General features: G+C 38.1%; 1 protein-coding gene across 1 annotated transcript in view; it reads left to right on the top strand.

The window, feature by feature from the left end:
• The window catches only part of TBC1D2B (TBC1 domain family member 2B), a 31,189-nt gene extending 20,063 nt beyond the window's left edge, over positions 1-11,126 (top strand). The window contains exons 8-13 of the mRNA XM_005145705.3: positions 2-195; positions 717-1,211; positions 2,899-3,016; positions 3,735-3,920; positions 5,218-5,339; positions 7,294-11,126. Coding sequence (XP_005145762.2) covers positions 2-195; positions 717-1,211; positions 2,899-3,016; positions 3,735-3,920; positions 5,218-5,339; positions 7,294-7,489 — 1,311 coding nt within the window. The 3' untranslated portion in view covers positions 7,490-11,126. The remainder of the gene's footprint in view (position 1; positions 196-716; positions 1,212-2,898; positions 3,017-3,734; positions 3,921-5,217; positions 5,340-7,293) is intronic.
• Positions 11,127-11,963: the final 837 nt, after the last annotated feature.

Genomic DNA, 11,963 nt, shown 5'->3' on the forward strand with positions numbered 1-11,963 from the left:
GTACACAAGCTTGGAAGCCAAACTCTGTCAGATAGAAAGTAAATACTTGATCTTGCTTCAAGAAATGAAAAATCCCGTTTGTTCTGAGGAGCAGAGTCCTGCTCGTGAGGTCATCACACAGCTACTGGAAGATGCTTTGAAAGCAGAAACTAATGAACAACCAGAACAAGCATTTTTCAAACCACACCTGGTCAGGTAATTTGGTCCTATTGTAATAAATGTCTGTGTATCTTGGTCCATGAGCCCGATTCTAACACTGGAAATCAGACAGGTGGGATGTATTCACAGGATTTGGGGGGTTTCACTGTATTTCCTTTCATGCATAGCAGTATCACCATGAGATCCTGTTGGCTGTATACCTACATGTATTTTATTTAATATACAGTAGAAAACTCAATTGTTGCCATATAGCTGCTGAAGGTGAGCTACGGAAGAGATGGGTTCATTGGAACTTGACAATGTTCTTAAATATGCTTCATCCGTGTAGTAATAAATATTGGAATATAGGCATGAAATCTTTTGCATCTGGAAGTATAGAAATAATTCTTAAATAAAGCGTATGCTTTTGAAATGTTTAAATAATAATGGTTAACACTTGAAAACTGGGAAGTGTCTTGAGGGATATTTGCAGTGACTTCAGGATGGGAATTGGAGAGTTTCATAGCTACTGAACACATTTTTTAAAGCCTTTTTTCTTTCTCCCCCCTCCATTTCAGTGAATATGATATATATGGTTTTCAGACAGTCCCAGAGGATGATGATGAGGAGAAGCTAGTAGCAAAATCACGAGCTTTGGACCTAAGATCACTTTCTCTCAGTGAAAACCGAGAGATCTCCACAGGAGTAAAATGGGAAAACTATCTTGCCAGCACAATGAATAGAGAGATGATGCGCTGTGTAGAACTGAAGAACCTTATTCGATCTGGAATTCCACATGAGCATCGTTCCAAGATGTGGAAGTGGTGTGTCAATCTCCATGTTAAGAAATTCAAGGACAGCACTGTTCCTGGCTACTTCCAAACGTTGCTTCAAAATGCTCTGGAAAAACAGAACCCTGCATCTAAACAGATTGAGTTGGATCTCTTGAGAACTCTGCCAAACAACAAACATTATTCCTCCCCAACATCTGAAGGGATCCAGAAGCTGCGGAATGTGCTGCTGGCATTTTCATGGAGAAATCCTGATATAGGGTATTGCCAAGGACTGAACAGGTAAGATTTTGCAACTATGCAGTGAAATACTTACTGAGCCTTTCAAACTAAATGTATAGCAATGTGCTTTTGGGCAGGCATTTGTCTTATGGTTTGTATGTTCAGGGTTTATGTTGTAATAAACATCTGTCATATTTTAAGACAATAAAAAAAGAATTACCAGGGTCATTAAACTTGTAAAATCAGCTTGACAAAAGAACTGGTGCTGGAATTAATGCACATTGGCAAACAGGCTACTTGAATGTAGTTTTATATTCCGGGGCATATCTTTTTGCATGCATGAATTTGTTAGGATTTATTTATTCAGTTATTTTTTTAAAGCAAGCGGAAATAAATGCTTGAAAGTTTCTGGGTGTTTTTGGTTTTTTTTTGTTTTGGTTTTTTTTTTCATTCTGTAAGGCCACAAATGCCAGCATTTCCCTCAATGCCTTCAGTCAGAATTGCAGTCATCAACATAAGGATGATTCTAATGCTACAGTGAAAAGACAGATTTGAAGTCATTACAGTTGGCATTTGCTGAAATAGTTTTGCTATTTTGAGATCTGTAGTAAAGGAAGGTGTTGTTTGAAGCACCCTCCCCTATAGCACTGTGGGTGTCAATTGGTGCACTAATTTATGTAGTAGTAGAGGTAGTGAATAATGTAGTAATGGAAAGTATTCTTCTTCTAAGTATTCACCACCGGTGGTTATGCTCTGTGGGTAAGTCATATTTTTAGTATTGCTGCTGTGTCACGAGACGTGTGAAGAACAGAGCTGCTGCAGTCTTGGAGCAAAACACCTCTGGTGGCAAGAAGGTGTTAGAAATGCTTTTGCTAAATTTAAGCTTTCTGTGCAGCACTATTTTATCCTACAACATTTTTGGGTTTCCTGTAAATAATTCTGCACTTGGGTATACTGCTAAATCAGCAAATCAGCTATTTATTCCATGCTTTAGTTCTCTGAAGCTTTCAAAGTGTTATCACCATATTAAGCTGTGTAGCATCAGAAGCAGTTAATGTTCCTCTTGCATATAGGCATGAAAAAAGTTTGAGAAAGATCTTGGAGGTGATCTTTCATATTCTAACAACTATCAGCAATATGAAATTACTCTTTGTTGTTTTTTTTTTCCTTTCATAATCCCTGCTGGAAACAGGAAAACCAGGAATGCTTCTGCTGTTTAATCTTTTTCTTTCTTCCGTACTTTAAGAAGTTGCTGGAACAAGTTTAGTTTCTGATAAATTTTAGAGGTTTTTTTATTCTCCTTAAAAGACTGTGGTAGGTAAGACAAAAGTATTCTTTGCATTTATCTCAATGGGTATAAAGTACACTTGCTGAAAAGGATTTTTCTAAACTTACAAAAAGTTTGAGGTGCAAGAACCATCTGTGCTTCTCCACTTCAGTAAAGACACACAGAACTCGGACTTGGAAACTTCTCATTATTTTGCCATAGATCCTGCAAAAATGGCATCAAGCAAATCACTGTGCATTTGCCTTAACCTGTTTTCTCATTTAATTGAATAAGAATGCTTGATGTGACTGAGAAGGCATCTCATTGCTTCAGCTTAAACCTCGTTAACAGTTTTGCTCCTCAGTGCTCCTATTACTACATTTATTTCTGCTGAATGGAAATAAAGGCTTCATTTTTATTGTTTTTAATATATTCTATGATACTGTAATAATCTTTTTCTCACATAAACCCTATTTTCAGGTTGGTAGCAATTGCACTTCTGTACTTGGAACAGGAAGATGCTTTTTGGTGTCTAGTAACAATAGTGGAAGTTTTCATGCCTCGTGATTATTATACAAAGACACTGCTAGGATCTCAGGTATGTGCTCTGCCACAATAAAGCCTGGTCCTGTAAACTGCAGCCAGTCGAAACTTTTCCTCTCAATCTGTCCGATAGGCCTTTTGGTGAATGTGCTGAGGTGAGAGGTGACTTTCAGGCACCAGGGCCTTTGTCTGGACAAGGGCTCTGAGTACAACACTGAAATAACTGTTCAGTGACCTGCTTGGAACTTCAGCCCTTAACTCCTCTTCAGATTATTAACTTTGCAATACTCAGCTGCTTTATTATTTCTTTCCTCAGTTGGGAGGGCAGGGGAAGGTTGGGTTTGGGCTCTGTCAGAGGGGGAGTGAGAATGCATTTCTGCAGTACTGTGAGCTGTATACGCTGTAGCTCTCTGCTTCCGGATGATGTTCGGGTACCTCCTGCCTCCTCTAAGGCTTTCTGCAGCTTGTTCTCTGCTTCAGTGCTCCTGCATCAGTGTGGCACTAGTAACCAGTTATAGGAACACACCTGCATGTGAGGAGCCTGTGAGACTGGGGCTTGATTGTCAAGTAGGAAGTTGTGTCAGCAAGGGTGGTGTGCATTAGGGTGGCCATGTATGTTTTGGCTTAATCTAGCCTAGAAATTTAACTAGACAGTGCTGGGTTTCCTGGTTAGCTCTTGAAAAACTTGCACTCACAGGTTGGCAACAGCCTTACTTAGAATAGCATATGTTGGAATATTGGGAACAATAATACCCTGTTTGTCATCTCTTTAGGTTGACCAGCGAGTATTCAAGGATTTAATGAGCGAGAAACTTCCACGACTCCATGCTCATTTTGAGCAATACAAAGTTGACTATACTCTTATCACTTTCAATTGGTTCCTTGTTGTATTTGTGGACAGCGTGGTTAGTGACATCCTGTTTAAAATCTGGGACTCCTTCCTCTATGAAGGACCAAAGGTGAACTGAATGAGCTAAGTTATTTCAGTTGTTACCTGTTAACAAAATGCTGTGGGGTTACTGAGGGCCAGGTGGAGGCAGATTTTATCACTTGAATCCTGTCAGTTATAATGACTACTAAAAGAAAAAGGAGGATATGTGCATAAATAACAGTTTTCCATTTTACCTGTGTTCTGTGAGTTAACATCTTGAGCTACATGGAAGAATTTGTAAGTGCTGAGTATTTTCCTTTCACCACCCACCTTTTTTATTAATCTTTAAAAAATAAAGCTACAGGCAGTGTCCTACATGAAGCTATCTATCAGTTTTAAGTAATGATATCAAGCTGAGAGCTACTTCTATGAAGAAGCAAGCTGAAGTGAAGGAAGCAGAAGCTGGAAGTATTGAAAGGATGTAAAAATTAGTTGTAACCAAGTGTTAGTGTTTAGCTTGTCTCTGCAGCAACTGTTGGTTTTCTTTCTGCAGACACTGAATTAGTGACACAGACTGACTGTCTGGGGTCCTTATCTCATAAATTAAAGGATGGGGGTGAAAGAACTTTCATGTGTTTCATACTTGTTGAACTGCAGTGAAATAACATCAGTGCAGGATCCAAACACAATAATAACATGAATTGTAGGCAATTGGAGAGGAGTTATAATAAACAACTGTGTGTTAACTAGATTTCCTGTTGGCTTCATCTGAGTGTTCTAACATGCAGCAGTATTTTGGTTGTGTGTTCATTCAAGTAGTTTTTAAGCATCCTGGTATTTTGTGAAGGGAGCCAGGTACAGACTGAGGAAGTTTCAGAATGAAGGGAAGTAATGCTGCTTCCAGCTTGTGCCTGAGGTGATTAAGAAACTGGTGTCAGAAAGTACTTCAGCATCAGACCCCAATGGGATGGGAAAATTCAAGGCATTGAAAAACAACCTGTTGAAAAAGCAGAACTTAATTTTAGCTCTGAAGTAACTTAATGAACGTGTTCCACAGACCCAGCACTCTTTGCTCTGCAGCTGAATTAGGAACTCGGAACTTTGTAAGAATGGGTATGTTATAACCCCAGTATTGCGTTCTGGATAGACCTGTAGAACACCTTGTCTTGGTTACAGCCACAGCACGAAGGTTTTGGCAGCTTTTGGAAATGGGGGACAGGGCAGGAAGAGAGCTTGAGGGAGAGGTGTGATTATAGCTCACATTCACCCTGTAGGAAGAGTAGCACTTGGGAAGAGTAACGCTTTTCCTTTTTGTTTATAATAGATGATAATGAGACTCAGTGCATTCTGTTCTTGTGAAGAATCAAACATTGTGTTTTTATCAGGTAATATTCCGATTTGCCCTGGCACTTTTTAAATACAAAGAAGAGGAAATCTTAAAACTGCAAGATTCTATGTCCATCTTCAAGTACCTCCGATATTTCACACGTACTATACTTGATGCTAGGTGGGTAACTCAAACTTGTGCGTAACTGAAAGACTTGTAGTGGGGTGTGGAAGAAATCTGTTGTGGGGTTTTGTTTTATTTTGGTTTTATCTACATCTTAATTTACACATAAAGCAACTAGAGATGAAACTAAAAACGGAGATTTCTCCTGAGTAGCTGTATCTAGTGGAGGCAAAAGCACAAGTAATGAATGCATAATGGTAAATTGTTACCTGTGATAAGAGATTACCTTGCAAGGTTGGTCTGCTTTAGCAGTTGTATCGTGGTAGCAAGAGATCAGAATGTCAACCGTGGGTGAAGTCTCCCCCCTTGCAGATACAGCTTGCATAGTAAAATGTTTTATGATACGTAAATCCACATCCTGGTTCATTTATTAAAAACATGAGCTGTGACCCACTAGGCTTAGATCTCTTACACATCATTAATGCATAGACTAATGCCACGTAACTCCAGCTGATTTTAAGATATACTCTGAAGCAGAGAATAAATGCAAATTAGATCCTCTTCTGTAGTCTTTGCATAGGAATTACAGTTTGTAAATTAGAGTCTGATATTTTTAGGTTCCTAGTTCTACTGTAGAGCAGTAGATTAATCTTAAAAAGAGGTGGAGGTGTCATACTGGGCTTGGTTTCATGTTTGAAAATGTTTTGCATAGATATTAAAACTCACTGATGTTGAATTTAATACAAAATCATATATTCTAAGCGGAGGTGTTTGCTTTTACTGTAATAAATTCCACATGAATTGAGGTTTATACTTCAGCTCCTACTGTAAGAGTTATTTGTTATTTTTACTTCCTGTGTTTCAGTTTTGACTGGGGTGAAGTTAAAGCTGGATAATCTTACTATGTGCTTGCAAAGGCTGGCTGGAACTGATGTGATTGATTTAAATAGTAGAAGTCTTGATAACAGTTATTTTTACCCTGCTGAAACCTCTCCAAACACTCCTGAGGGGGAGTTGCATGGTGCTTTGTATTTTAGCATTCCCCCATTTATCTAAGAAATGCTGGGTAGTTGTACTCAGCTGTCTGTGACCAAAATAAATGCTGACTCATTCCAAATCTGGAAGTGACAGGGGAGTACAAACCTGATTCTGGTAAGAGGGAGAGCATATTTTTAACAGAAAACAATAAATAAAACAAAGTTGTAGATGTTTTATAATTGATAAACAGGTTATTTTAGAGCTTATAATCCAAAGTGTAATATGTAGTACCACTAGTATCACAGCAGAATCACCAGTAACTAAAGGGTGTAAAAGATAAGAGGAGAAAAAAAACTAAATCTTTCTGTTCTTGCCTAATTTGAACAAAATTTTGGTATTTAATCAGAGCTGCAGATTTGGCTTCACCTCCTTTTCCAATTAGGAAAGAGAAATGATGCTTTGGCTCTCCTCTCAACTCTCTGTGCTGAAATAACCTATTTTAAAGACTTCTAAATTGCTGGAAGAGATCTCATTTTGGTGTTAAAAAATGAACTAATTGGGTATCTTTGGCTGAACTCAGTGCATCAAAGATATCTGCTATGCAAGAGGGACTTTTTACAAGGGCAGGTAGTGACAGGACAAAGAGGAATGGCTTTAAACTGACAGAGGAGAGATTTAGATTAGACATTGGGGAAAAAACTTTATTATGAGGGTGGTGTGTTCCATTTTTCTGCAAGTTTTACAATAGCAAAGTTTACAGTAGCAACAAGAACTTGGCCAATGAAGCCATGGTGGCTTGCAGGTGGTTTGCCAACTGTCAGGCATTTGATAACACTTTTTTACCTGACATAACTTTAAAACTGAGCCCTTTATAGAACTTTCTTGCAATACTGGTAACATCTGAGACCTATTCAGGTATGTGAAGGAGACCAGCAATACCAGCCACATCCTAAATACTTAGATGGATGAAGTTCAAAACTGACTTTAAAAAACCCAACTATGATTATTTGTCTTCTCATGTGTAACTTTACAGGAAACTGACTGGTATTGCTTTTGGAGACCTGAATCCTTTTCCATTACGTCAGATCAGGAACCGGAGGACCTATCACCTGGAGAAAGTGCGTCTTGAACTAACTGAACTAGAAGCCATTCGTGAGGATTTCCTGCGTGAACGAGAGACATGTGTTGAAAAAAGAGACCTTATTAGTGATGATGAGGAGGATAGTTGAAACCACTCAACATAAACTTTTCTTTGGGATCATGACCAAAGTGAGTTAACCTCAAACACTTTATTAATCCTGTCAAACAGAATGTAAACTAATTCCTTGGAAATATGCAGGACAGATTTCCAAACCCCAGCACTTTCAGAAATACTGCTTTGTATGGAGGCCAAACACTTCTGTTTACATTTATGTTCATGGAATTGTATGTAGAGCACTTAATATCTGTCTCAGTCAGATGAATTGCCATTTGTTTTCTCACAGTGCACTGTTAGTGCTCATATGTGAAACATCCACACTCTTGTTTACTACATTCATTGCCATTCTGTGGGGTTTTGTGTAGCACAGGTTCAGTGTGGGAAGACATAATATTTTTTGGTTTCGTGTTGGTTCAATAAATGGCTTTCATCATGTTGTCCTTGAATAAACTAGCCATTCCTGAGGTCACAAAGGATAAAGGTGTGGAATGAAGTGCAGGAAGAGCTTTTACATTCCTTTGCCCTTTTTTGAGGACACATGAAATGGATCATCAAACAGAACACTTGAACATACGTACTTAAAGGTAATTACCTATTCATCACTGGATGTTCAGGTATACTGAAACAGTGATACTAAACATCAGTTATGTTTTACTGGGCAGCTGTGTTGATAAAGATTTTCCTTAATGCAAAGGGGTTTATAGATCAAATTCTATTTAGTCCATTTTATTTCTATTTTCTTCATCTCAGAAAAGCCACAACCAAAACTCAGCTATTATGGAAGAATGGAACCTGTCACAGGAGCACCATGTTTTAGTAGAGGTTTGTGTTTGTGGTGTAATTCGGTTTGTTTTGGGGTTGTTTGGGTTTTTTTGTTTTTTTTTGTTTTTTTCCTGATGTATTTTAATGCTTCTTCCTGTTTAGGGCTTAAAATAAGATGAACTCTCACTCTTTAAGAAGAAACTTAGCATTCTTTTTGCATGAATGTATACTATTGTACAATAGTGGTAGCAATAGGATTCCTAAAACAAATGTTTATCAATCAGAGGGGCCTAAAGGTCTCAGCACGCACACAGAAGTTCACGATCCTTTTCTAGCAGAAAAATGCATATTCTCTCTGTGCTCAGCTTTGCTGTGAGTGTTGTATCCACATCCTACAAGACAGCTGAAAGGAAACACTTGGGGTGTTTAGCTGTAGTGTTCCTGGCTGTGGAACTGTGATTGGAGGCCATTCTTTATCATTCGATGATGAGCAATACTGTTGAACAGTTCTGATGAGGAAGGTTTCTTTCCTGGTGGCTCTTCTCTGGACTTTTCGCAATGCTTTGTCTTGAGCCTTTTCATCTTCAGAATGCTGGATTGACTTAAATGTTGTATCTGAATGTGTTGGGATAAAAGTAGTGTTCAAATACTGGGCAGCAAATCACAGCTCTGGGGAAGTGGTGAATTGGCAAAAAACAAAACTGGTGGTTGGGAACAGTCAAGAGCTTCAAGCTTCTGCTTTAAGTGTTTTCTTTTGGTTTTCTGAGAACAATTAGGACCTCTTTATCCAGAATACCATTGTAATTGTTTTAGAAAACCTGAGTGTGTGGGAAGGAATCCTGCTTCTGTTTCACAGCACTTTTTTTCTTGAGAATGTATTTATAGCCATCTCTAAATCAGCATATTCTCAGTCAATTTATCTGGAAGGGAAATACTTCACCAGTGGTGAACATTACAACTCACAGGACTACTTTGGATATAAAATGTATGTTTCTTGTATGACATTACTAAATTAGCAAACAAATCCTTACCAGTGAGGGACCTATTGGATGATCCTCTCAATTTGCATGTTATTTCTCTTCTAAAGTGTCCTCTACCTTGTCTGTTGTAAGCAGTAGTTTGGGGGTTTTTATTTCCCAGTTTACTCTTGGTTGTGTACCTGAGTTTATTAGGCAGGTTTTTCATATTATTGCATGTACTGTATTTTTTTTACTTACAATCAGTGTTTGAATATGAAAATGGGACCAAGTTTTCTACTTTTCTAGTTAAGCTGTCTTGGTTATGAAAGAGCTGGTCTCTAAATCAATTTGTAATGTCTGGCTTTTTGGTTTTGTTTGAATCTTGTTTTCAAGTGCTAGATGAAATCTTACTAAACTGGAGATCTTCCTGGTAGTGGCAACAGTTGAAATGTTAAGGTGAAGAAATTAGAAGTCTGTATTGACCCTTTTCCTACAAATTGATTATTCCTGGGTTTTGAGTCTTCACTATGAGCTGTGACGTTACGAACGTTTTCAGACTGATCTCATTGAAGTCCTTAGGTTGTGAAGATGAAACTAACTTTAGGGCAACTATTTGGTAAGTTGTCTAGCTGACAAAACATGACCTGCAATGTTACAGGACCATTTCTGATTGCTAAATCTCTGTGTGTGGCGCTGATTCATTCTATAAGTTGTTACCCAGTTGTACTGTAAAACTAAGTACTTCTGTTTCTTATGCCACTGTGTGAATTCAATACATGAATGTTTGAAAGCTTATGGAAATTGTGTTTCCTCTGGGTATTTCATTAGCTTGCAAATATGAAATGAGTTGATGCTGTTACATTCAAATTCCTAGCGAGCTGTTGATTTCATTTTGTTAAGCATTGTTACTGATGCCTTAGTTGAAAGGTCAAAGAACTGCAGAGGTAACTAACCTCTGACAACTAGAAGCATATATAGAACAAAAATGAGATGCATATAGCAGGAAGCCATGTCAGGGGAAGCTTACCTAGCTGTTGCAGATGTCTTTGGGTGACTATTAGTTTTCTAGCAGTGTTCTCTGGTAACTTTGAGTAGTAACCAGCTAGGGACATGCAAGATACACAGGCAGCATTTAAATCTGATGAAACCAAGCAAAACTATAGTGTGACTCAGTGGCCTGCAAAAGCTGAACTGCATAGATACCAAGTGTTTGTATTTAGAGGTAAATTTCTGAAAGAGCACATAAGGATTTAACATTTGTATCAGCCGCTTAGTAGGGACTTGACTTGTTAATGCAAATAAAGACTGCTAAGACTCTTCTTTAACTTCAAGGTCATGCACATATGTGCAGAGTTCCTTTTGCGTTGTCATACATGTATGCATGGCTTTCCAGTGAAACTTCTGGTTATTTGTTTAAAATGCTCTGTTATCTTCTGTTAAATAGGCAAAAAATTGGTGCACTACACCTCTAGCTGTTGAAACTGCACAGTATTTGAGCTTTACCTGTCCATGCCTACAGGTAGTATTATCATACAGTGTTATCAGATTGTTTGGTGGTTGCTTATTTTTTTTACCAGCTATGTAATCAATATGTCAAAGATTTTTTGTTGCCCTTAGGTGTCTTCTGTGAGGCACCCTTTGCTCTCAGTCTTTGTAAGCATGGTAAGATATTTCAATAGAAAGGGAAAGATCTTTTTCGTAGTTTCTTAAGACATCAGGAATGAATGAATGGTCTTAAATTTGACAGTTTGTATGTTCAGTCATGCTTAACTGAGAAATGGAAAATTAATGTCATGGAATTCTGTAGCTGTTTAAGTGAATGTTCCCTTAAGTGCCATGTTAGAAATCAGCAATATGCGGTACAAGAACTCAGAATCACAGAACATAAGTGATGTTATTTTCTTAAAGATTGATGTAAATTAAAAATAAATTGTTTATTACTTTACAGCCTGCTCTGGTTCTTTCTTCTTTTTGTTTTTTCTATAACAGATGGAAATGACTGCAGGTGATGTTGGGACAAACCAGTAGCAAAGCTGGTGTTATTGTCTCATAATGTGATTTGAGAGAGTCTCTTTAAAGGAATGTAGATAGAAATCTGGCTGTGAAGCATGAAGGTGTGAACTATAGACAGGTTGCATGCAGGTGATGCTGACTGGGTAAACTGATTAGTGCCCTTAGTTTCTCAGAAGACAAGGGAAGGGGAGATTTAAATTTGCATGAGCATTCACAGGCTTCCTAGGAATCATGTGCATTTGTATGGTATCTCTGGTATCAAAAGTCTTTTTAGTAGTATTGGGCACTGATGTTCCACTAAAGCCTGTGGTAGCCAAGTGCATAATTATAGTTGCTTTGAAAATGTGAAGTACTGAACTAATTTGTAAATCTAGTCTCAATATCTGTCTTTGAGATCTGATTTTTGCATTTTGGAGTTACCTTGGCTCCCTTAAAGAGGCTGTAGAGTACCTCAGCTACTTCAGATATGAAACTTAACAGCAAAATGTTTGTGAGGGAGGAAAAATAAAAGTTGAAAGAGTTGGGAGATCACTTTAATTGCATGTCCAAACAGATCTTTCACAGTAGAGGTGCATAGTTCACTATTTTTGTCCTCTGGCTCTGCTACAGTATGGCAAGCTGTGAAGACTAGATACTGGGAGGGTTGGAAGTGTGGTCAAAGGGGTTGCAAAACAGGGTAGAGAGCAGCATTTGAGGCACAACATAACTATGGCCTAAGGACCTCCTGTCCTGTATACTGAAAGTCTAAGTCACAGGAATAAACAAAAAATG

This window comes from Melopsittacus undulatus, chromosome 9 (assembly GCF_012275295.1).
Source record: "Melopsittacus undulatus isolate bMelUnd1 chromosome 9, bMelUnd1.mat.Z, whole genome shotgun sequence".
NCBI lineage: Eukaryota > Metazoa > Chordata > Aves > Psittaciformes > Psittaculidae > Melopsittacus > Melopsittacus undulatus.